The 25,001-nt window shown below is 49.6% G+C and overlaps 2 protein-coding genes, 1 long non-coding RNA gene and 1 other non-coding gene across 13 annotated transcripts in view; 2 read left to right on the top strand and 2 right to left on the bottom strand.

Moving 5' to 3' along the window:
- Nucleotides 1–128: 128 nt before the first annotated feature.
- Nucleotides 129–10,342, bottom strand: DNAJB5 (DnaJ heat shock protein family (Hsp40) member B5). 7 transcript variants are annotated; one of them, XM_019816127.3, is made up of 5 exons: nt 8,738–8,862; nt 7,928–8,182; nt 5,134–5,378; nt 1,678–2,279; nt 129–1,539 (listed from the first exon to the last, which is right to left on the bottom strand). In XM_019816127.3, the coding sequence occupies exons 3-5, from the start codon at nt 5,342–5,344 to the stop codon at nt 1,306–1,308; spliced, it is 1,047 nt and encodes a 348-aa protein (XP_019671686.1). In that variant the 5' UTR covers nt 5,345–5,378; nt 7,928–8,182; nt 8,738–8,862; the 3' UTR covers nt 129–1,305. The 7 variants fall into 7 exon arrangements, with proteins under 7 accessions (XP_019671686.1, XP_006939307.2, XP_019671684.2 ...); XM_006939245.5 differs by lacking the exon at nt 7,928–8,182 and adding an exon at nt 7,727–7,868 and having other exon boundaries at nt 8,738–8,854; XM_019816125.3 differs by lacking the exon at nt 7,928–8,182 and adding an exon at nt 7,727–7,871 and having other exon boundaries at nt 8,738–8,834.
- LOC111557506 overlaps nt 9,167–25,001 on the top strand; it is a 16,195-nt gene continuing 360 nt past the window's right edge. The window contains exons 1-5 of one of the 2 annotated variants that reach the window (XR_006588753.1): nt 9,167–9,313; nt 10,229–12,062; nt 12,926–13,138; nt 13,579–14,757; nt 24,640–24,839. This is a non-coding gene — a long non-coding RNA (uncharacterized LOC111557506). Of the gene's footprint in view, nt 9,314–10,228; nt 12,063–12,925; nt 14,758–24,639; nt 24,840–25,001 lie in introns of both variants that reach the window. The other variant, XR_006588752.1, reaches the window with a different exon arrangement.
- LOC111557701 lies at nt 13,838–13,947 on the top strand. The gene has a single exon (XR_002737929.1). It is a non-coding gene; the product is annotated as a U6 spliceosomal RNA (small nuclear RNA).
- PHF24 (PHD finger protein 24) overlaps nt 16,190–25,001 on the bottom strand; it is a 25,320-nt gene continuing 16,508 nt past the window's right edge. For all 3 annotated transcript variants that reach the window (XM_006939244.5, XM_023242409.2, XM_045043077.1), the window contains 5 exons: nt 22,634–22,712; nt 22,114–22,319; nt 21,606–21,766; nt 20,996–21,091; nt 16,190–20,675 (listed from right to left, as the gene is read on the bottom strand). In XM_006939244.5, coding sequence (XP_006939306.1) covers nt 20,579–20,675; nt 20,996–21,091; nt 21,606–21,766; nt 22,114–22,319; nt 22,634–22,712 — 639 coding nt within the window. In that variant the 3' untranslated portion in view covers nt 16,190–20,578. The remainder of the gene's footprint in view (nt 20,676–20,995; nt 21,092–21,605; nt 21,767–22,113; nt 22,320–22,633; nt 22,713–25,001) is intronic.

Below are 25,001 nucleotides of genomic sequence, written 5' to 3'. Positions count from 1 at the left end.
AGGAGTCAGCTCCACCTTATATTGAAGAACCACCTGGAGTTGTCAGAGGTGACCAGGGCCCTGGAGGGAAGTTGAGTGGCACTTCACACCTGCCCCCATCCCAGGTTCATTGCTCCTGCTCAGATGCCTTATTTTTAAAATACTTTATTTTTTTTTTCCATAATACTGTCATTACAAAAAAATACAAAAAAACTACTATAAAAACATTCAGGGGCTTGTCAAAGTGAGAAAACCTAAAGACCCCACCCCAGGACCTGGCTGAAGCAGTCTTCCCCTAGCTCCTTCACTACTTGACCTTTATACAATTGTGGGAGTGGGGTGGGGTCACACAGGCATTAAAGGGCTAGAAATTCCCCACACAGCCTCCATGAAGGGTAAGAAATAAGTAGCTTCACGTATCACAAAAATGGGATTTGGAAGTTTGAGGGTGGCTAGGCCCTGAGTTCAGAGGTGTGGGGAGAAACCTGTGACCCTGAATCTCTTGGTGGGGAATAGCTGTCATCTGACCCCAAAGCCCTTTCCCTTCCTGATGAAGGCTGGGGGATGGACCCTGCCCCCTACCTCTTAGCCTTAATACAGCAGGCCCTCTTCCCCTCCCTCCACCCCTGCACACTCCTGAGAGCAGCAGGGAGATCTGGGTAGTGTGGGGGGCTCTCAGGGAGGCTGCCAAGCCCCCATTCACCTTCCTGGCCCTAATGAAAAGTGTCTCGTGCTCAGTGGCCCGATTCATGGGTTACGGACCTTCCCTTCTTAACTCTGGAGAGGCACAGATAGCTCTAGGTGAGTGCTTCGTGTGTGTGAATATGTGTGCATTAACCTTAGACACTGTGGACCTAGGGGTGGGGTTGGGGTGGGAAAGCAGTGTCCTTTCTATCTTCTTCCTCTGCCACTGGGAGGAAGCTGGAGAGAAGGGAGAGGAGAGGTATTAGCAAAGCTGAGAGGGGTAAGAGGACATGCTATTTACAGGCATGGACAAGGAATCTCTGTATCTTCAAGTAGCACTCAGGTCACTCTCCAGCCACTGGAGTGGGAACTGGATTAGAAACTAGTGACGTGAAAATTGACCCCTGGCCTGGGCTAGCTCTCCCCACCTCCCACCCACTTCCCCAAGGCAGCCCAGCTCTGAAAGGGGTCAGGGACAGGAACATTTTCCTGAAATCCAGTGGCTTTTTTTTTTTTTTTTTTTTTTTTTTTGCATTTTAGAAAAAGTTGCCAGTGTCCAGTGGACATCAAGCTGGGTGCACATTGGGTGGGTGAGTGTAGGGGGTATTGCTGTGGTAGACTCTGGGCTGGCTGGGGCAGAGCCTAGGAACAGGGTAGGTGCTGCTTAAGGATCTGTCGTGTCTGTGGTGTTAATCTGTCTGGGAAGCGAACTTTGAACTCGACAATGAGGTCTCCTCGCTGGGTGGGCACCTTGGGGAAAGGAAGGCCCTCCCCACGGAGTCTCTTCACGGTGCCTGGCTTGATGACGTCATTGCAGGGTAATGGGATCACCCGGCCATCAATAGTGGGAATGTTCACAGTGCAGCCACACAGCGCCTGGGGAAAATGAGGTAGAGAGTGAGGAAAATGGGGGGTTGAGTGGGAAGGGAGGAAAAGATTGAAGTGAGGAAAGAATGTCCCCATTATTCTCCCCTGCCCCCAACACATACACACACAACCTGACCCAGGCCCTACCTCCTTGAGGCTGATCAGGGCACTGTAGAGCACATTGGTGCCATCTCGACGGAAGTGTGCGTGGGGCTTGTCTTTGAGCACAAAGACTATGTCAGCAGGGATGTTGTCAGGTGTGGCATCACCTTCTTTGGGGAAGGTGATCTTGGTGCCTTCTTTCCAGCCACGCTTGATGACAATGTGCAGGATCTTGTCCTCGGTACGCACAGTTCGCCCATCAGGGTTGAGGCGCCGCCTTGTGATCTTCATGCGCTTGGTGGAGCCGTGGTAGATCTCCTCCAGGGACACCCGCAGCTCATGTACCACAGGTGGGTCCTGCACCTTGCGCCGAGGGTATAGTGGTTCGGGGGCCCGCCTTGGGCCCCTACTCAGCCCATTGAAGCCAAAGCGGCCAAAGGCGCCAAATGGATCCTCATCTTCATCCACATCCATGTCATCTGGGTCAAAGCCACTGAAGGGTCTAGTGGAACGGCTGCTGGCAAAGAAGATATCGAAGGGGTTGGAGCCACCAAAGAAGGAGGCAAAGGTGGCGTGGGGGTCCCCGTGAAAGGTGTAGTGAAAGGAGCCACTGGAGCCACCTGATGAACCACCGCCGGTCTTCAGGCCTGGAGGGAGGAGAAGTTAGGGATAGTGTGGCTGGTCCCGGCCCCACTCCAATCTCCACCCCCTGCCCTCTAGCCCCCAGTTCATGGGCCTAGAGAAAGAAGCCACCTCTCTTCCACAGAGAGGACTAGCCTAATAGAGTAAGAAAACCTCTGACAAGATTAATTTTTATTCTTAATTATATGTTTAATAATAAAGCACATCATGAGGTTCAAGAGGCTGAGTTACAATAGATAGAAAAGCTAAGTAGAAGACTTAGAGAACAGGACTTGTAGTCCTGTAGTCTCTTCCATGTACCCATGACCCAAAGATGTCTCACAAAGCCTCGAGTGGCCGGCTTGGGATCACACTACAGTCATACTTGACTCCCAAATCTTTGTTTATCTCTAAAGACACACAGAGCAAGGGAAAATCAGACAGGATTTGACTACACAGGAGGCCAGTAAGTGACCTGTCCCAAATAAGGTGGGGATACAGTCCAGGAGAAAGCCTGCTTTCATTCTGCTTCTACCCATAGTTCCCTTTTTTTTTTCTGACTCCTATCCAAATGGGAAATCAAGAGGGACCCAAAAAGCAGGAAAGCTCATTAGCTTGGAGATGAGGAGCTATTTCATTAAAGTTTTTAAGAGCTTTGTTTCCACACTCAGAGCTCACACTATTGTACAACTCCAGGGGTGCCATTCACACACCGGACAGACATAGAACACAATGGGAACAGAGCTTCTTGGACTTAACACCAAGTCCTATACCCCATACCTAATGTCAAAGCAACCAAAATGCATGAATGAGCAGGCCCACTGCAGGTAATGGCCGTAGCTGCTCTCTCTGGAGCCAGGTCCTGTCTAAGGAGCTCAGATTGTGGGAGGCAACCTTCATGGGGAGATGGTAGTGGTGGTGTTAGGGGGTGTGGGGAGGAGTTAGAGGGAGGCGGTTAACACTGAGAAATTCTCTAGAATATATAGACTCTGGGGTGGGGCCCAGGCTAGGGGAAGGGGCCCTTTTCTTTGAGGCTTTTTATCTAGAATTTCAATTGGCTGTGGAAGTCTAAGCCTAAATTAAATTAGCTTCTTATTTCCTGGGACTGCAAGAACAGATTTGGGTTTCATTAGAAAGGCCAAGTGGCAGGCAGTTCAGAGACTTGTGGCAGCTGCCTCTTCATCCCTCCCCTAAGAGTCAGGGTCTGTTCTTTTCTTTTCTTGAGGGTCTGATTACCAGGTGAGTTTAAGAAGCCTGGCAGAGCTCAGTGAGAGAGGGATATTGGACTGATAACAACAGGAGGGGGTAATTTCTCTGTAGGGACTCCTGTTGTGTCACCACCACCCCCTTTTTCATGCTGGGAGCAACTTGTCCCTAGCCAGGGTTGTGCACAAAGTCTGTGTGCACAAGTCTTCTGGCTGGCTGTTGGGGAAGGGGCAGGGCAGACAGAAATATAACCCACATTTTCAAGGCCGCTTGTCCTTCCCCAGGCCCTGGGTTTCTCCTTAAGGTTGTGCTGTATTCTTAGGAGACCTCCTGGGATGTAGATTGACATTAGGACCCAGTGTCTGGGTTTAGAGGCTGAACTTTGTCCTTCACTTGGGCTTGGTCATGCAGGAGGGATGAAGTTTCTGGGTAGCTCTCCAGCTAACAAAGGTGAGGCCAAGTGGAGAAAAGAGTGCAATTCCTAGACAGGTCACATGGGGGCATGGTATCTGCACTGCTTCCCTCTTCCCAGCCCTACTGTTCCCACCCCTCCATCCCAGAGAGACAAATTTCTTAGCTGAGAGAATACCAAAGATTCTAGCAGATGCCTGTGAATCTGGGAGTTGGCAAGTCTAGTAGGTGAGCAGGGAAGACCTGAAGGAATTAGTGCATGGAGAATAAGAAGAGGGGTTTGGGAAGACTGGGGTGTGCAGAGGATAGGGGCATGGGATACAAAGCAAGGAGGAGAGGAAAAGAACATTCTTTTGAGCACCTATCTACTCTGTAGCAGGTATGCACATATCATCAGACTATCTAATTTTGTGGCTAGAGTGGGGAGAGGGAGGAGGAGAATGTGGAAGAAAGGTAGATGCTGTTGGGCAGGAAGGGCAGTTCCTCTTAGGAAGGAGAGTCCTCAGCTGTGACAATGTCTCTTAATATAGCCTGACAGGTGCCTGTGGCTGGCGGGTGGCAGGCGGCCCTGAGGGGCAGGCCCAGAATTAGCAGCTACATCATGCCTGTGGGATGTATTGGGAGGGGCCACCCTCTCAGAGGCTTTATTTGGGCCTTTCCTGCCACCCTGTGCCTGGCCACCAGCTACGTCAGGGAGGGGGCAAGATGCCAGCAGCAGTTCCCCTTCCATCCTTGGATCCCTGCCACTTCCTCAGGGAGGCAAAGCTCCCTCTCTGTCCTGCTGGCCTGACGTGGCAGGGAAGGAGAGAATCATCTCTCTATATCAGAGCTCCAGTGGTTAATTCCCGGGCTGCTTAAGGGCCAAACTTTTATGCTGATGAATGTAAATGCTCTCTCCTCAGAGAGCCAGGGCACACACGCCTTTTCCCTAACCTTCCCTAGCAGCCAATGAAGCAGCAGGGACTTCAGGCAGGACTAATAAGGCTGGGAGGGAAAAAAGGGAGGGGGAAAGCCTCTGGTTCGGACTTCAGACGTCCCTAGGGCCTGAATTTGAGGAGGGAGAGGGGCAGAGAGAGGCAGGGAGAACTATGTAAGCCAAGGCTGGGGAGTGGTGGTCTCTACTCTCTTCTGGGTGTCAGTGCGGAGAACACTTGCCTCCGTCACCCCTCCTCAGCCTCCAGTTCCCTGCTACAAGAACTGGGTCACACAGCACCCCACACAAGGACAGGGGGCCAGCGTCAGCCTGGAGCACTGCTCTCTTACCTTCCTCCCCATACTGGTCATACAGGCCTCGTTTCTTAGGGTCACTCAGCACGTCGTAGGCCTCTGCAATCTCCTTAAACTTCTCCTCAGCATTGGGTTCTTTGTTCTTGTCTGGGTGGTACTTCAAGGCCATCTTCCGGTAGGCTTTCTTGATCTCATCCTCGTTGGCTCCCGATGGGATCCCAAGAATCTTGTAATAATCCTTTCCCATCACAGCCACTGGACCGGCACTTGTCTCCTTGTTTCTGAAAGAAACCCAGGGCCAGTCCTTGAAGCTCCTATTCCCTTTTGACCCAGCCCTGCTCCTGACGATCCTGCAATCCCTAAGTGACTCACTGTGCGACTTTCAGCAGGTCATGCCTGTTCTGTAGGCCCCTGTCTCCCCATCAGTAAAATGAAAGGTTTGGACTAGATGGTCTCTTTCAGCTCTGACATTCTAGGATTCTGTGATTCTTTTCTCAGCTCCTAGATTTTCCCAGCAGGAAGCTGGGGGCTGTGGCCTATTAGGGGCTCAGCTAAAGCCCAGGTCCTTGGGCTAGACTGAGGACCCCTGAGAGGCCCTGCCGTGTGAGGTGGCACCATGGACTGACAGGCCCACACACAGAAGCTGGCGAAGATCAGTGTACTGGGTGAGGTCACCTGAGCATCGTGGTCTTTTACGCCATGTCTCAGGCATGGTGCCCAGGCTAAGGGCAGCTGGGGCAGTGGCCCAGGACTAGGGACAGTCCTAGGTCTTTAGCCAGTTGTCCTGGCCAGCTAGGCTGAGTCAGGGTGTAGGTGCCTGGAGTCCTCTCTGCTATTGAAGACCCCAGGCCTCCCTGTCCCTGCTTTCCAGACTATGCTAAGCCTCACGTGTGACAGATGAGAGAATGACTCACAGCCTTTGGAAACTGCCGTTTCTAGCTCTCTTATTAGCAGGGGGGATGACACTGTCCTTCCTCCAACAAGGGCAACAGTTCCCTTTACTCATTTCCCAGTGTCTGCACACAAAATGTGTATGAAGACATGTCTGTGCCACCTAAGCACTAGTGTTAGTGAACAAAACCATCCTGGGGGTAGGGCCTTTTTAAACCTTAGTTGTTAGAACACTTAGGCACTAATCACCATTTCCTTAATACCTTCCCTACCAGTCCCTCCTCACCTGCCCTGTGGTTCAGGATCTGACCCAGGGCCAGGTCCACACTCCTCTGATAGTCCCTTCTAAGCCAGACACCAGGGCTTTTTTTTTTTTTTTTTTTTTTTTTTTTAGGGAGAAACACAGGGCTCTAATTCTTTCACTCTAATCTCCCTTCACCACTGTCTCTGTGGTGGATATGAAGGGAAGGGGACTTTCCTGTAGTTGGGCTATTTGGGGAGATGGCCAGAAGCCATTCTCTAGCCCTTCAGAGGCTTGGCCAACCCCTACCAAGCCCAGAAAACCAGAGTCTTTCTAGCAATGTCCTGGGCTGGCAACCACAGCTGAAGTCTGCTTTTCTGCCTCTCACAGCTTCAGTGAGGTATACAGGGCTTCCTGGCAGGAGTGAGGGCTGTACTTAAGGCCCCAGGAAGGCAGGGACAATGGCCCTAGCTCCTGCCCCCACAGGGCCTGTTGCAGGTGGCTGAGTTGACTCATGGCTCTGGGAGTCACCTCACTGTGACGAAGAGAAGGCTCCATAAAGGCGGGTACTCCCCCTTCTCCCCCTACCAGCATGTCACGCCTGGTGGGGGAAGCTGGGGTTGGAAGAGTGAGAGAAGAGCATCTGGGGGTGGGCAGCCATTTTCGGAAGCAACGGTAAAAGCCGTCTGAGAGGGAACTGGGGGTGGTCTGCCATCTCTGCCTCAGCCCATGCCTTCTCTGCCCACCCTAGGACTGGGAAGGAACCCTAGTACACCAAGAGGATGCCCCCAGAAAACCATAGCAGCTTCTAGGCAGAGGGCAAGTGGAGCGGCTTGCCAATGCTCTCACCCTCCTCTTGCTGTCCCTGTATTACCTCTTCATGAGGCCAGCTTCCTTCCTGGCACTCACCTGATAACCGTTCTGGACCTATAATTCTCTTGCCTCCACAGACACAGGGCAAGCTCTTTTGGGGACTGCCTTTTTCCTTCTCCTTTCCTCCCTCTTTCCCTCCCTCCCCGTACCCACAAGCCACGTGTTGGAATGACAAAGGAGCCCCATGGCATGGCACTGCCTTTGATGGAGAAGAATGAGGAGGATGTTAATGTTGAGGCAGGAATGAAAAATGAGAAATAGCAAGAAGGAGTGTATAGGGAGGGGAGATGGTTGATACAGAAAATGAAGTATTGGTGGAAGGGGACAAGGGATGACAAATAGAAATGGCTGAGGTGGAAAATGGGTCACCAATGGGTTGAAAGAGAGAGATGAAGAGAGTTGAAATATTGGAAGAGATATTTGTGGAAAATGGATGGATGTCTGAAGGGTTTGGTATAGGAGATGAATGATAAGGGGTACCATTCATTCAAATGGAAGGGTGAGGTAGGAGGGTCTTACATGTAATGCAGATGGGGTGAGGATGATGGTGGGCAATGAAGGGGGATGAGATGTGGAGAATTTGATGTGGTAGGGATATGAGTGCCCTTCTCCAGAGGGACTTACCGGAACTTTACAAACCCATTCAGCGTCCACGCTCGAAGTTTTAAGGGCTCCAGCTGAATTTTAAACATCAAGCTGGCTAAGAAGTCTTCTCCCCAGAAGTGTGGGAAGCTCCGGAAAGCTCCTCGGGCCTGTAGTGGGGGTGCTGCTGGGGATGGGCAGGAGAGCACTGTGCGCTTAAACATGCCCAGCCCAGCCCCTCACCTCTGATCGCTCCACCGGAGCCTGCTTGGAAAGCTGCAGCTCTGGAAGCCACCTCCTCGGGTTCTCAGAGGCACTAGCCCAGCAAGGCCTGTCCGGTGCAGCAGGAGCTAGACCTGATCCCCAGGTGTGGAGAATGAAGGAATAGGGTCCGGCGGCCACCTGCTCTCAGGTGCAGCAATGTCTGAATGGCTGTACGGCAGTGTGACGGTAAGGCTGGCAGTGGAAGCGTGCTCTTGTGAGTGGCAGCGTGTGTACCTGTGCCAGGTGTGGTTGTGAGGGGCTGAGAGGCAGTGAGTTCCTCTCGCCTCTCTCTCCGGGGAGGATCCGACCCCAATCCCCAAGAACCTACTCAATGAAGTCACTGACCCGGAGTCTCCTCCCTCGCAGATAGGCGGGGAGGGGCGGGGCAGAGCAGAGCTCGGCCGGGACAAAAGGCGCGGCGAGGAACCGAGAGGAGCGGAGAGGAAGGGAGGGGAGGGGGCTCGGGCGGGGGAGGGTGGTCGGTGATGTCACCGGCGCTGACAGGCTGGGCTGGCCCAGAAACGCCTCCGCCCACGGAACCCAATCCGACCCGGCCCGACCCTCCCCCCAGCTCAGGCTCTGGCTGCCCGCTGTTAGAGGGTCGCAGACATCGAGCACTTTGCAGACCCCAGTCCCCGCACCACCACGGCAGAAGAAACGATGGGCCTTCAGTGTCCCAGCTCCCCCCCCCCCAATCTCCCTCATCGCCCCCCCACCCCGACACCAGGACCACTGGCTTCGCGATGCCCCCGCTCCCGGGACCCCTGAGTCCTGGCTCGGCGCCCTCACCAGTGAGGAGCTGCGGGCGCCACCGCGGTCCGTCAGACAGCCGCTGCCCCCTCCCCTGGCTCCGGCTCCGCCGCCTCCACTCTGGACAGGAGTCGCCTGCCCGCCGGCCGCAGACAGCGGGCCGGGGAACCCGCCCCCACGGCTCCGCCTCCGCGCCTCCCATTGCGCGGTCTGCCCATCACTCAACTCAGCTTCCCTTGTAATTGGACAGCCTTCAGCGAGTGCCTTGGTGATAGCCGCCCATTCTCCGCCCCTGTCACCCGGCCACACGCGCACACATTCCAGGCAGTGATTGGTGTCGGTCTGATTGGTGTGCTCTGGGATCAGTCAACCACACCTCTTCGCTAGCTCGTCGTGTCATTGGTGAAAGGGACAGAGGGCGGCAACTCCACGCGCCCTTTGATTTTATTGGTTGGTCTGTGGGGCTCAGACCCGAGACTGGGGGCAACTATATTAGTCCAATCTCGGGTTTGAGAAGGTGGGACGTACTGGCCACCGCTCAAATCCCGGGAGAACCTTCTGGAACCTGTGTAATGTCAAAGGCAGCCTTAAAGGAAAACTGCTTACCAGTTGGCGGTGACTCTCGGCATTCTTTCCTTTCTTCATTTAGGAGGGTCGGGGAGCGAATAGTGTACTTTGGAAGGTGTAGTCCCTCCACCAGGGTCAAAAGGTCACCCCTTCTTACCTGTCTTCCATCAGAACTGTAAACTGACCTCGACCAGACCTGATTTAGCTTTACCTTACCTTGACCCGGCACTGACCTGAGGTGACCTAACAAAACAGACCCCAGTAGGCATGCAGAATTTAAGCATGCTCCCCCTCTCTCCTTGGTAACCTGGTAGTTCTTCCCAATTTTAGCGCCTCCACGATTCCCGATTCCCGTTGTGAGTCCCCTTTTCATCCTCTGTATAATCCCCTAATACCACCTACCTTATGAGCAGCCCCTCCCCAGCAACCCCCACAATCCTCAGTAACATTCTCTCTATAATCTTTCATCTCACTTCCCTCTTGAGTTCCCAAATTGTAGCCCACCCTTTTTTCCCCCTCTTCTTGGCTGGGTATATCTCCTGTTACCCCCCCATGATCTTCTGTTTTACCATAGCCTTAATCTGTTACGACTCCCATGATCTCCCCAATCCTGGCTCCCCCCTTAACCCTTCATCTCAGCTCCACATGATTTCCTTAACACACTCAGAATCTCCCACCTCAATACCAACCCCCTCCTTCCCCCCATTAAATCTCAGCCCTAGTGTCCCCGCTGTTCAGAGCAGGCAGGGCTGCGGAGGCGGTAGCCAGCGGAAGCCGACGCTTGAGCAGACACGGTGCCTAGCGCCCACGTCACTGTCTCCCAGGCCCATCTGTGCTACAGGGAGCGGGGGTGGGGAGGGGGTAATCCGGGGGTGAAGAGGGGAAAGGAGTTCTTGGGGGGTTTGAGGACAAAAGAAGGGCCAGGGCAGAAGCTCTCACCTCTCTTTCTTTGCCATTTCCCAGAAACAGTTCGGATACCCATGAGTTCACACAATCTGGATAGAGCTGGAAACTGAGGCTTGGAGAACACCAGTACCAGAGCAGAGCAGGAGAGAGATCTAAGGGGTCCTGAGGTCAGGTCTGCATAGTCTCCATTATCTGCCTTCCTTCTAGTACTCACCATGGCGGTCCCAGGTGTAAAGGGGTGTGAGCTGTGAAGAAAGGAAGTGGGGTAAGAGGAGGATGGAGAAGAGGTGACATGAGGGGAATGAGAGAAGGGAGGGAAGATGGGGTGAGGGGGATGGGAAGAGGAGGGGAAGAGAGATAGGGTGGGAGGTAAGGAAGGGGGATGAGAAGGGAAGGAGTAGTGGGGAACAAAGACTAGAAGGGAGGGGAGATGGGATGATGAGGGAATGGAACAGTGTGACAAGGAGGTGGGCATGGTACAGTGAGGGGGCCCAGGACTGGTGCTGGCTCCTTAGATCCGGGGGCTCTTACTCCCCCACCTCCAGACTCATGGGGGCCTGGGCTGTGGGTGGCTCTACTTCTTATTCCAGTTCTATTTTGCCTCCTCCAGCCTTGCCTGTGCCAACACGGAGGCAGAGTTTAGTCACTGGGCCTTACCTGGTCCCTGCTGACGCTATGTTGTGGGCTTAGACCTTGGGGCGGGGTGTGGGGGGGTTGTAGCACCTATGCCTTCAGGTGCTGATGACATGGACCCCATTGTTTGCTGGGTTCTCTATGGCCACCCTGTGTCCTGTTGCCCTAAGTATCAGGTGTGTGTTAGGAAGCCGGGTGTACAGTGTGCCATAGGTGTAAGAATGTAGGCTATGTTGACCTTGTGAGTTGACTTGCCACATCTGTGCCTCATTTCCTTCTTTGTATAATGGGTATAGAAAACGGGTATAGTACCTCACTGAGTTGTTGTGAAGGTTAATTAAGGTAACATATGCATCTAGTTCTGCACTTGGTATGTAGTTAATGCTCAGCAAAGTTAACTGTTACTCTCTATATTCACAGATGTCTGGATGTGTGAGTGCATCTGTTTGATGTTTGAGTCTGATTGGGAGTTATTGTTGTATCTGTAATGTGATTTGTAAGTGAGAATATATCTGTGCAATATTTTTGTGTGGTAGTGTGCCTGATTCTGTATTATTTGCTGTGTATGTGATTTTGTGTTAGTATACATATGTGACTAAATGACTGTGTAGGTCTGTGTCGACATGACAAACAGCTTCGTGGATGTTGACATGTTGACATCATGTCTGCCCAGTGTATGCATGAATCTGTGATCGTGTCAGTTCTGAACACTTGCATTCACCCTCCCTCCTTATGGAGACGTCATAACCCTAGGTGTCCCTCATTTTCTCACCCTGAGGGAACCGGAACCCCGGGGGCTGGGGTGGAGGTGGGTGCCACTAAGGAGGTGTTTAGACAGGAGCACATGTTCCCTCCCAGACTGTGTATGGGAGGGGAGCCTCCTATCTTGCACATATCCTGAAGACTTCAGAGGAAGTGCTCCCCCACCTAGCCCATTCTTAGTTCCCTGTCTTGTTGCCATGGCAGCCGTTGCCAGGGGCTCCCATGGTTGCTAAGATCTGGGTGTGGGAGGCTGCCAGGCCCTGTTGCCAGTAGAAACAGAGAATCCGGGGGAAAGCAAGACTACCCCCACAGCTGCCAGCTCTCTGCAGTGACAGGACTGGTCCTTGGACCTCTCCTGTCCCCAGATTGTACCTATGATTTGTATGTGGTAATTCTATTGTTAGTGAGGAGGCTTTCACAGGAAGTTGGAACTGGAATACTGGGATCTACCTTCTGAAGAGACCGTGACTCTAGCATGCCCATTACCATCTTTAAGGTTGAGAGGTCCTTAGAAATTAGTGACTCCTTCATTCTGTCCCCCAACCCTTATATGTTTCCCCTGGCAATATTTTTTGTTTGAGTTCTCCTGTGCTTATTACCTGATACTTCCATCTTGTATATGAATGCTACATTGACCCCTTGATGCCAACTGACTCCTACCTGAGGTCAGACTCTTAGCATCTCACCTGAATACATACTGCATGCTGACACTTGGACCCAGACTTCTGTTCCACACTGTCAACTTTGACTTCAGCCTGAGACACTGACCTTGGTCTTAGTCCTGGACCAGACATTTCCTCAAACTCAGCCTTAGCTTAAGCCCTTCTAGACATGGATGAGCCCTTATTTTGATACAGGTACTAGAACTCAGCTGCAGATTCAGTTCTGATCCTGTATGCTGATTGAACACTGACCAGTGATCTACTCACTGGTACTCACCTGGTTTTTCTTTTTTATGTTTAGAGGGAGAGCATGCAAGTGGGGGAGAGGGGCAGAAGGAAGGGGGGAGGAGAGAGAGAGAGAGAGAGAGAGAGAATATCTTAAGCAGGTTCCATGCTCAGAGCAAAGCCCTATGCAGGGCTTGATTTCACGACCCTAGGATCATGACCTGAGAGGAAATCAACCATTGGATGCTCAACTGACTGAGCCACCCAGTTGCCCCTCACCTGGTTGTTCTAAACCTACACTGACCAGTACCCTAACTATTCAGAGGGGTTATTTCTTGCCTTGGGAGTGAGAGGATAGTGTTAGAAATGACCAGCAGAGGGCATGAAACATCAGGTTCTAGAGGCAAGCTTTCCAGACCTCATCCTGGAAAGGGACAGCAGGTGTATTGAGACCTTGACTCTTTTCTCTCAGGTCACGACCGAGAGTTGTAGGTACAACAGTTGGTCTATGAAGTTAACTAAAGAAATTAAGTTTCCCGACCCAGTTATTCTAATGTTCTATGGTCATATGGGTCTCTACAATCTTGAATATGCCTCCAGCTCAGCTGGACTTAGGGCTGGGCATTCACCAGAAGGTGCTTAACCATTTGTAGGCATCACAAGTCTCAAGAGGACGGGATGCCTGGTAAGTATCCCACCCCCAACTCAACAGTTTTGTCACATGGTTATACAGCTTCACTACCTTCCCTGGTATCTAGTTACCTTTTCGTGCTATTGAGGAGAAGTCTGCCTCTCCTCCACCTTTGGTCTTAGCTTTGTCCTTGAGGTCACATTGACCTCATCAGTCCCACCTGCCAGACATCAGCCATCTACATTACCTCAACCCTGTTTCTCTCCAGGGTGAGACACCTCTCAGGCCTTCATGGTTTCCTCTTTTGTCTTGCTTCATTCCAGCTCCCAAAACTATGCTCCCCTGGCTGGGTTTCAGTTCATAGTGCCTGGCTCTGATTAGCTTTTTCCAGGAGTGCTGGTACAGTGTACAAATGAGCCAGCCTGCCTTCCACTTCTGACTCTGAACTTCTTTCTACATAGCCTCATGTTACATCAGTTTTTTTTTTTCTGTAGCTACCTCATACTGTTCACCCATATCAAGTGAAGACTACAACCTCCTCTTCCTGAGCTGCTGGATCACATCTTGCCCATTTGTACGATTGCCCAAATGTTACAATTTTGAAAGGAGTGTTACATTTATTTTTAAAAAACAAAGATACTTGAAATAAATGAAACAAACATTTTTTCAGTACCTTCTGCATTTTAGGACAAGCCTCAGGCTTGGAAATCTCTGCATTTATGTTTACTTAAAGATGGTACAGGAGGGGCTGAAGTGCTTGCTGCATGAAGCAGCACATGTGCTAAAATTGGAACCATACAGAGAAGATGAGTATGGCCCCTGCACAAAGATGACATGCAAATTCATGAAGCTTCCATATTTTTGGTTTTGATGAATGTTGAAATGTAATAATGTAAAGTGAATGTATATATGAATAAATTAGTATATTACCAAAAAAGAAACAACAAAAACAAAAAAAAAGAGGGACTGAAGATCCCCAGCTGGCTCGACTATGACTTCAGCACTGTGGACAGAGGCCATTAGCCGTACCCCTGGCTATGCCTGTGATTGTGGGTGGGTGGAAGATGATACACACACAGATTTTAGATGGGGCCAGAAATCCTTGCTGCTCACTTAGTGCCTTATAGTGTATAAAGCTCTTTCCTCTCACCAAATTCATTCTTGTCTTCACTCAATTATCAGCCCAGGAGACAGGACAGGAATTGTTTCCCAGACTTTTGCAGATAAGGAAACTCAAGTTCAGCAAGGTCAAACTCCAAGCAACACTTTAGGTGGGGTGGGAAAGAGAACACTATTCCATGCTTAGCAAATTTGGCAGCTACTGTTTCCCCTTTGAAGAATGACTTTCTTAGAGATGATAGGAGTGCACTTGAGCCAAAGCAGGGCAGTGTGAGTGGAAGTTTGTGTGGAGCCAAGGGTCCAGCAAGCCATGAGAACAAGTGGCAGTTGGGAGGGGGAACAGTCCTTAGAGGGCCTAAAGTTCATCAGGATTGTTGTACTGAGGGTGGGGAAACCTTGCTTTTCATTAGGGTCCACAGAGGCCCTGCTTTTATGTTTCTTTTTCTGTCCTAATGCTTGCCTTCACTGAACTTGAGACAGAAGAAGGGACCCTTAAGATCTCAAGCTGTCTCTGAGCCCGATAGACCTCCATTTGAAAACTCCAGGGAGGAGAGGTATGGGAGAAATGTGAGTGAATGGGTTGAGTTGTGCAGGTTGTAAGAAATCCTGTGACATGGCTACAGGACCGGCTGCTTATGTGTCTGTTTCTAGGGTGGAAAGGGGATAAGCTAGACCACACAGCAGCTGTTTCCTTGAGGTGTACTCTGACAGGCAGCACAATGAAGTGGTTAAGAACATGGGCACTGAAGCCAGACAAACTGGTTCCCCTGTTTCCTAACTATGTGACTGTGTAACCTTGAGAAACTCTCAGCCTCTATTCCTCACTTTTCTCATCTGTAATACAAACCTGAGGGTTGTTTTGAAGATGGTTTTATGTAAAGCATTTAGAACTTCCCAGTGCAGGGGCACCTGGGTGGCTCAATCGGTTAACTGTCCAACTCTTGGTTCCAGCTCAGATCATGATCTCATGGTTTGTGAGTTCGAGCCCCATGGCAGGGCTTCTTTTGGGATTTTCTCTCTCCCTCTCTCTCTGACCCCTCACTCTCTCTTTCAAAATAAATAAGTAAACACTTGAAAAAAAAAAGAACTGACCAGTGCATAAAAGTATTTGAAAATATTAGCAATTATTTGTATTTGGGACCCCTGTGATTAAAAGGTAGAGTATCTGCCTCTAATCCACAATCAAGAGATGCATTCCTGCCTATACATACTGGTTCTGTTCTTATCAGGTAAAGGAGACAAAAGGGGATTTCAGTCCTCTGAAAGCTTCTCCAGACCTTAGTTTACCCAACTCTGTCATAACACATTGAAACACTGTGGGGCTCCTGGATGGCTCAGTCAGTTAAGTAGCTGACTTTGGTTCAGGTCATGATCTCATGGCCCTCTGTGCTGACAGCTCAGAGCCTGGATCCTGCTTCAGATTCTGTGTCTCCCTCCCTCTCTGTCCCTCCCTCGCTCTCTCTCTCTCTCTCTCTCTCACACACACACACACACACACACTCAAAATAATAAACATTTTAAAAAAATTTACACACTGCAAAAATGGGGAAGAAACTCTCTACCAAGAAGGACTCAGACTAGGAGAAAATATAGCCAACTAGCTTTCCTCCTTTGTAGCCCGGCAGGAATTGGGAAGAGAAATGTGTCTAAAACTGGCCCTTGGTGGTAGTGGTGGTGATAGGATACATAGCATACAGGCTTGGAGGCCTTACCTCTTCCTCAGTTTCTTAGAAAGTTCTGGCTTCTCTTTTCAGTGCTTTTATTTGCCCTCTGTGTCCATGGTGGAGCCCATGGTGAATCAAGTGGAATCACTTGATTCTTGGGAAGGTCATCACCAGGAAATCCCTAGAAAGAGAGCCACAGTGTATTGCATTCTTCCTGGAGGCCATGGTTGTTCCCATCTTAAGATTCAAGAATTGGCCAATGATAGGAAACCACATAGAAACTCAGCAGGTGCCCCAAATAACAGGAAACAGGAAGCCAAAATAGCATCACAATCTCTTTATTATGATTTTCACTGTGCCCAGCCTCTGGGAGCATCAGCTCCTTCAGGAGTGAAGGCTGAGCCATAGGGAGGAGCATGCAGCTGTAGTGATGGGAAAGACAGGGCTTGGGGATGTTCCCCTCAGCTTACTGTCAAGTTACCTTCCTCAGAAAAGAACATAGGAAGGGCACAAGGGACTAGAGGGCATTGGGCCCCACAGTTGCTTGACTGTTCTGAGCCCCCCCTCATAATCCTGTGTTTGGCTGGCAGATAGAGCACAGGCCATCTCTTAAAGAAGGCTAAGCTTGAAGGCCTTTGTTTCACATGGATATGGGAAGGCCTTGCTGCTTATACCTTGATGTTCTCATCTATGGTCATGCCAACACATGCTATCCAAACTAGAATGTGATTGGGCTTCTTAGTCACTGGCCCAGACAGATGTGACACCCTGTCCACAATCTTGGTCATCAGGACATGTGGCTCAGAGGGAAGGTTTTCCTTAGTGTTAGTTGGGTCTAGTGGAATTCTGTCACCTGTTTATTTTCTTTCCTTTCAAGGTTGCCAAAAGCAGTGGCAGCAGGAAAGCAACAGCAGGGGAAATGCCCAGTCCTACCCCATTCCAGGATTGAGCTATAGGGAACAGGCATGATACATTAATATTTTCCATTCTCCAGCCAGGAGATCTCTATTCTCTGAGCTGTAGCCAGGAGCCCAGAGATCCTGGGCATATTCAAACTAAGTGGCATGGAGAAAGTAGCAATTTTATTCTACTGTAAATTGAGGAGTAAAAAGGGTTATGGTTACAGGTGCTACAGGATGTTGTCCTGACATCCAGTTGGTCTGCCTTTTAGTGCCAAGTATATTCCTGCCTTTACTCTGCTAGTTTGAAGGGGTCATGCTTGTAGGATCACTAGAGTCTGCTACCAGTCCTGCCTGGAGGTTATTCTTGGCTCTGCGGTGGTCATGGCTAGCCTGGGCCCCTGCCAGACAGCTTATGCCTCTTGGCTTTAGGGCTTCCTTGCACCACTCTTACTGAAGCCATGAAACCTGCAATGATTGAGGTTGTGCTTCAGACTAAGAGGCCTAGGCACAATTCTGGACTCACTCCCCAGTGAGGTGCCCTCTTCCCAGGGAGTTTGATCCTGTGCCTCCCATGTTAGTAATAGGAATGCTGAAACTCCCAGATCTGGTCACTCAAACAAGGCCAGGGTGACATCCCATAGGGAGCACCAGGGCCAAAAAGGCCAGTGTCTGCGCTATAGGCCCAGTCACTTGGACTGAAGGTGGGAAGAGGCAATGTGCTCATGGCTCTGGCTGTTCTCAAAGGAAGAAAAGCACTTGGGAGTGGGCCAGTACCTGGGAGCAAAGGAACTGCTCCATCTCTGGGATCCAAAGGGGCCTTTACTCAAAGCACAGAGCCTACCATTGTTGCAGAAGGCTTGTCTCAGGAGAGGAAGCCACAGAGCAGACCTGGAGAGATTATGTGGCCATAGCTACTGCCTCAGCTTACCCTCTGTCCCTGCAGCTCCACTGTGTCATTCATATGCCCCTTTCTTTAAATCTGAGCATAAGGAAAAGGAGTGTTTGGTGAAAAATAGGCCTAGGGCAAGTAGTCTTCAGAGGAGCATAAACATAATCTTAACCTCCATTGGTAGTGGGTGGAGCAGGTGGTGCTTGTAAAAAGCACTGAGCTCAATTTGGGGCAGCCAGGAAGAAATGACTGGAAGGAACATTTTCTCAAACCCTTAGAGTCAGACACTAATTTTTGTACTTGGCAGAATTTCAGATAGTCACAGTGATGGAAAGGCTTGAGGAAAAGGAAAGGGAATCGGTTTCACTAGGTTTATGAAAGTTTGAACACCTTCATATATATTGCATAGGAGCTCCATGGATTGGGACACTGGAAAGGGTCATCCCAGACAGGGGGGTTGGGATGGGCCTTCTGCAACTCTGGTTTGGGGGAACAAAGGAACCTCTTCATTAGTAAAAAGCTACATGCCTAATGGAGAGGAGGCTGGTTATTCCTCCATGTTTTGCTTCTTAGGACTCTTGTGGACTGGGAACTCTATGCTGGGGTCCTCTGGGCCCTCTATAGCATGCACCTACCAAGAAAACTTGCTGTCTTGGAACAGGGAGAGAGATAGTCCCAAATGGGCCTGATCCTACTGTGGAAGAAATTCAGGGCCTGCTTTGCTAGGCCCTGGGATGTACCTGGCCGGATCTGACCATGGTCTTTCACCACTCACCCACAGAAAGCTAGAAGCTGCAGTTCCACAGAGGTAGGCATCACCTTGTCTGTGAAGGATCAGGGAACAAGAAGATATATTTCCAGTCTCTATGACTGATGCTGAGGCAGGAGAAAAAAGTGGTTCAACTCTCAAAGCCCAGAGCTTGTCTCTACTCAAAATTCCCTGTCTGTAATCCAGCAGCCCAAGGCCATTGGCATACAAGGTGATTTACCAGGAGAATAAGCAAGAGTCCCTGTGCTGAATGTGTTTTAATCTTCTCAGTGTAAAACCCCAGGTCTGGCTGCTTCAGAGGCAGTCCTTGGACCCAAGAGTCCTGTGTTTTTGCTTTTTATTTTTTCTGGATAAACTAAATAATGGCCCCTCCTAACTGATCAATCTTGGGAGTATGCCTAAGAAGTATTTACAAAAAGTTGTGGGTTTTAAAATGTTCAGAGCCATATACATGAATCCAAATTGATCTTCTGTCTCCTTCATTTCAGTACTGAATAATCCAACCCTTGAAGTTTCTCACCCTGATTCTGGGTCAGGCAGTTTCTACAGGAGAGCATATAGAACTCTTACCATGACCCTGGTTGCAGCTCCCCACTTTCCCCTGAGCATCTCCACACTGAGCTGTATGCTACTTCTTCTGTAAGCACCCAATTTAGTACAAGTGCCTTGAGCAATGGAGATATGTTAGCTTCTACATGATCAAGCCAACCCCCTCTCTAGTATTCAAATTTGGCTAAACCTAAGTTGTCAGGCTGGAAACAGAACCTGGACTCCGGGGCCAGGGCTGACCCACAACATGCAGTGACTTGAGAACTTGAGAACTTAGTAAGGACAGCTGGGGCTCAGACATGTAGGGAGAAGCAGCAACTCAGGCCCTATCTCAGTGATGGGGAGAAGAATGAATCTTCTTCTGTGAGGCCTTGCTCAGACTTTCTCTGATCAAGAGCTGAGATGCAAATCTTCTTCTTAGCTCCAGCTTCTTACCCTCATTGTCAGGGTGGTTGAAAGGAGTCCTCACTGAGGGCTTCTGTGGAACTGCTCTTTCTTGGGCTGTGGGAGAGGCTGGCTCTTGTTCTTTATGCAATGGCACACTTTTTTTTTTTTTCCAGGTCTACAGGTGAGTTGAGGTGGAAAGATGGAAAAGCACAAGGCTTCTCTTTTCTTTTTCCATCCAGACCTTGTCCTCACTGGAGATCAAGCTTCGGGTCTCTGTGGTAGCCAACTTGGATGAGGCATCTAATACAGAGGCCTGTGGTTCTTGCCATCATACTTGTTCTATTCAGGCCCCCTGGGCTCTAGGCCATGTGTTCCCATCTGCAAAGCAGGGGCCAGGGTGGCTCATCTTGGTTTTTAACTGTTCTAAAGACTTTTGGACTTGAAAGATGTGGTGAGAGGTTCCTAGAATTCTGGGTTCCTGGGAAGGGCTGCCTTCCCCTCTTCTAATTAGGACTCCACAGACTAGTTACCTTCTCTGTCTCTAGAAGTTAGAATTTAAATAAATAAAGGGCTGAAGTGCCAGTGGTGGTTTTCAATAATTTTGTCACCCCAACATACCTGAGGGACATAGCACACACCTACCAGAACAGTGGCTCACCACAGAAGGGATTTTCATTTGGGGAAGAGGGAACCTGTCAGCATCTCTAGGACAACACGTGAGTCTGATGTGCCCTATTATCAAGAATCACTTGGCCAGAGACTTGTCTATAGGAAATCAGAACCGGCCAATAGAAGGAGTAAACAGAAACCCCCCGCCCCCCAATCTATAACCAGGAGCGTCACAAAGGAATTTTGATCCTTTTTCAATGAAGAAGAACCAGGTCTCTGAAGGCATGGACAGCTAGGCATGGGTATATGTGTGTGTATGCACATATGTGTGCAGTGGCAGGTCCAGTCTGTGATGTGAGGGTAGGGGGGTGGGTCCAGGAGCGGATACTGCCACAGCTCCCAGGGCTTTTCCTGGTGGCAATGCATTTACTGCCTCTGTTGTGAGGGGAAGAGTGATTTCAGTTCCATAAAGCTTAGTGGCAAATTGAGATGCTGGCAGTGCTCCATCCCCGTAAGTCTCAGGCAGAGGATGGTGGGGGGAAGGGGGAAAGGGCAAAAGGAAAGGAGGGAGAGAACATCACTGTCCCCCAGCTTCTCTGCTCCATGCTATCCTGGGGGTTTCAGATGAATTGCTGCACTGTTGGGGCGAGCGGCCAAGATGTAGACAACATTTTCCTGCAGGAAGGTAGGCCAATCCACAAATCTGGAGTGGGAGCAAAGAACAGGTTTGTGAGATTGGCTGTAGAGCCTGAAGGCTCGTGAGACCTAGTCCCAGTGGCAGTACAGCTTGAGCTGAGCAAAACTCAGAGAAGCCCTGGCTTTTGGCTGACATAGGTATGACTGGCTGTGCTTCCAAGTTGACAGACCAGCCAACTGATCCTATATATCTGTGGTCAAATGTATATTCTTGGAGCCTGGTTTCTGGGATAGGCACTTGCTGTTTTGGGGTGGCAGTTAGTAATGCCCACTTATGTGTGTTAAAGGGTAGGGGTGCAGACAGCCCCTTAAGGAGGTTCTACTCACCTGGACTCCTGTTCTGTTGGCAGCAGAGCCTTGTCCTGACTCTTGCTGCTGCTGCTGGCTGGGCTACTATCTGCTATGGGACCCACATGGCTGATACTGTTGGACACAATGATATGTGGTTAGCAGTGGGAAAGTGAAAGGTCTGGCTCCTCCCAAACTCTGGTGAACCCATCCATGGCTCTGGACATGCATGTCCAGGCTTTTCTAATGTTTATTTAGTTTTGAAAGAGAGAGAGACAGAGAGAGACAGACAGACAGCATGAATGGGGGAGGGGCAGAGAGAGGGAGACCACAGAATCTGAAGCAGGCTCCAGGCTCTGAGCTGTCAGCACAGAGTCGGACGTGGGGCTTGAACTCACAAACAGTGAGATCATGACCTAAGCCCAAGTCGGATGCTTGAGCCCCCAGGCTTTTCTGATATGGGGCCACAGTTTGGAGGAGGGGATGCCCTATGCCTTGGCCCAACAGGAGTCACTGTCTAATGCACAGGAGGATCCTCTCCTATCCGTTGACAGAAGAAACAGAGAGGTACCTTTTATGCCAAGGGCCATTTGGCATGGAAAAAGGATGAGGGCATGTGAGTGGGGGCAGGGATTGGCAGGGAGCAAACCTGACACTGCAGGATGGAGCCTCTGCAAGGCGTTTGCAGAACCAAGAATGCTGGGCTCCGCGGCATTCTGCCTCACTGATAGTGTTCCCACTGCCCCGTGCCAGGAAGATGGCCCGGGCTCGCTCCCGCTCCTTGACTGTCAGAAGCCTTAACAGAGAGTTCTGGGGAAGAAGAGACAAGTTAAGATCTTGGAGCTGAAAATATTTTGTAAAATGTCAAGCCATAGAGAATCCTACCTCCATCACCACCTTGGCAGCCTCCCTTTGAAGCTGCCCAGAGGCTTTCTGGTAGCATTAACATTTGCAGTTGGGTTCAATGCAAATCAATCTTTCTTGGGCAGTTTCCCCAGCTTAGGCACTGGACCACCTGTTACTGGGTAGAAGGTGAGCCCTTTCCTGGTACTGGTCCCTGCTAAGACAGTACCTAGTGCTCCCCCAACCTACCTGGCATGCTTCCCAGGTCTCTGTCACCCAGTATCCCATCGACATTCACCCCAGCTGGCCCTCACCTGGGGACGCAATTGCTGCAGAAGCAGGAGGGACTCATGGGACAAGAAGTCAGGCCACTCTATGTGTCCTCGATGTTCAGGGTCCAGGGCTGCAAACTGGCGGGCTGCCTGCTCCTCTTGCTCCTCGCTTAGAGCCCTGTCACTGTCCCCCCGCTTTGCTGCTTGGTGGCGGTAGCGCAGGAAGTCCTCCAGTGTCAGGGAGCAATCTGTGGGAGGCACCCCATGCTAGCCATGCCCACCCTTTCCTCAGCCTCTGGGGCATCTGCATTCACCCCTAGGCTACCCTCCAGAGCCCCTACATCCATAGCTTTTGTGGAGTCTTTTTCTCCCATAGCCAGGATAACTGAGGCTGTGGTGGGTGGGGGGAATGGGTAGGTGTGTGGGTGCCCCTGCTGGCCAACAGGGACCTATTTACCCCTACCCTCCAAATTCCAGAATACTCCTTTTAGGGTTCATCCTAGAAAGTATGGAGGAAAAATGTGCCAGCCCCTCTGCATCTGACAGCCCTGTGCAGCCTTACCAGGGATGACTTTACACTGCTGAAAGGTCTCTGTGAGGCTGTACATTTCCTCCTCAGTTAGCAGCAAGTTGAGGTTGTCCTGAAAAAAGAGAAGAGCTGAGTCAGTGGCCATATAGACCAGCAAGAAAGAAAAGCCAAGGATCAAGAAGGATGGAAATGGTATTTCAATTTGAAGGCAATTCTGGGATCATCTAATCCCAGCCTCTAATCAGAATCAAGGAGACTGAGTTTCTAGAAAGGGGAAAGGACCTGCTCAGAGTTGACCAACTCTGTGGCAGAATCTTCCCCAGAAGCCTGGTATCCTGATTCTAGACCTGAGTCCCTTTTACGAAGACAGGAGTTTAAAAATTATTCTGAGATACCCTAGGGATTCCTTGGAAGTGCCTTAGGAAGCTGCTTCAAGGGAAAAGGGGACTAGTAAGTGGGCAAGGTTGTGAATCCCCAACTCCATCAACCGCAGCAGCTCCATCTTTATTCATTTTATGTATCTGGCTTCTGTGTTAGACTGTGCTCAAAGAGGATTTCAGTTAAAAAAGAAGTTTAATTCTAACTGATCCTAGTAGGCTGTATTACTTTAAATAATACATAACGGTTTTAAAAGAGATGACATAATGACAAAGTCCCTAAAACCAAATGAGTTTTTTTGGTGGTGCCATAGAAGCTTTAATTCTAAAACAGCACTGATATGTTATTTTTTTAACACTTATATACAGTTTTATAGTCTTTAAATTATCAAAGATTCTCTCTAGTAGGTTATTTCTCTCCTAAAATACCAGCAAAGAACAGGAACAGACATATCATGAGTATTCATTTGCGGATTTCATAAAGAACTCAAACAATTCTTTCAATAAATGTGGTGTAACACTGTGAGATGTTCAGTGGGGCAGGAGTGTAGGGTGTGTGTGTGTGTGTGTGTGTGTGTGTGTGTGTGTAAGGAAAATAAAGAGGAATGATAAAAGATGAGGGACAGGTAGGCCAAAGCCTGACTGTGAAGTGCCTCAAATGCCCTTTATTTAAGGGCCTCAAATTCCCTTTATTTCTGAGCCTTTATTCAAATGAACCTTTATTTTGGGGCAAAGAGGAGTCACCAAATGTTTTTTTTTTTAATGTTCATTTACTTTTTAGAGAGAAAGAGAGAGAGAACAAGCAGGGAAGGGGCAGAGATAGGGGGACAGAGGATCCAAAGTAGGCTCTGCACTGATAGCCGAGAGCCTGATGCGGGGCTTGAACTCACAAACCATGAGATGATGACTGAGCTGAAGTTGGACACCTAACCGACTGAGCCACCCAGGGGACCCACCAAATGGTTTTTAAGGGAAGAGTGCCATGGTCAACTCTTTGCTGTATGGAGAATGAATTAGAGGGGCAAAGTCTAGATGCATGGAGAAATTAGTTGGCTGTCACTATAGTGCAGGTAAAAAAAGATGAGTGGCTAAACTAAGACTTGAGCATGGAGAAGAGAGGAGAGATTGGAGGTATTAGGAGACAGAATCACTTACTGGATGTGAAGGATGAAAGAGAGAAATGAGTTGGTGTTGGTACCTGGGGAGTGGTGGTGGTGGTATTACTATTGACAGAGGCAATAAATGGATGGAGAACAGGTTTTGGGGAAAAGGGGAGTTCGTTTTGGGGCATGCTGAATGTGAAGTACCTGTGAGGCAACAAGATGGATGTAAATCCAAGAGATAAGAAATTCAGGTCTGGACACACAGGTTTGGGAATCATTAGTGTTTAGACAGTAGCTGTAGCCACTGAAGTGGATGAAGTAACCCAGGCATAGAGTGTGTACAATGAGAAAAGATAAATGTAACAACAGAGCCCCAAGAAAGCATTTAGGACTACAGCAAGAAATTAACTAAAGTCATTCAGAATGGTCAGAGAAGATAGGAAGAGTATCAGTAGAGGATACGAGAAGCCAAGAAAAGAGAGTTGCACAATGTAGAAGGTTATATTAACAGTGGTTATACAAATATGATAGGACTTTACTGATTTTCTATTTTCTCTAGTTTCCATATTTTACATAATAACTCTCATAAATACTCAAATCCCTCCAAAAGAGAAGAGGCAATAAGGAAGTGCTAAATACCCCAGAGAGGTCAAGTAAGAAGATACCTGAGAAAAAGTCACTAGACTTGACAATTAGGTCACTGGTGACTTAAGAAAGAAACAATTCAGCAGAATGATGGATGCAGAAGCTGAATTATAGGTGGGTGAGTAGCAACAAGGAGCTAATGGAGTCTTTTCAAGAAGCCTGGCTATGAAGGGAAGGAAATAAAGGGGAAGAGCTTGGAAGAAGCCGTTGTAAAAAGTCTGGAAAGTGTTAGTAATGATGGTAGGACCATGACAGAAAGCCAAGAAGGGGGCCATA

The sequence above is a fragment of the Felis catus genome, chromosome D4 (genome assembly GCF_018350175.1).
Source record: "Felis catus isolate Fca126 chromosome D4, F.catus_Fca126_mat1.0, whole genome shotgun sequence".
Lineage (NCBI taxonomy): Eukaryota > Metazoa > Chordata > Mammalia > Carnivora > Felidae > Felis > Felis catus.
Note: the sequence above shows the minus strand (reverse complement) of the source record. Positions and strands in the feature narration are given on the sequence as shown.

Excerpts from the sequence above, each read along its gene's own strand:
- DNAJB5 (XM_045043076.1), bottom strand. The coding sequence starts at position 7,908 with ATGTTTAAGCGCACAGTGCTCTCCTGCCCATCCCCAGCAGCACCCCCA. Across the intron at positions 2,280-5,133 it reads TGACCAGTATGGGGAGGAAG|GCCTGAAGACCGGCGGTGGT; the intron begins GTAAGAGAGCAG and ends TCCTCCCTCCAG. Across the intron at positions 1,540-1,677 it reads CCCTGATCAGCCTCAAGGAG|GCGCTGTGTGGCTGCACTGT; the intron begins GTAGGGCCTGGG and ends CATTTTCCCCAG.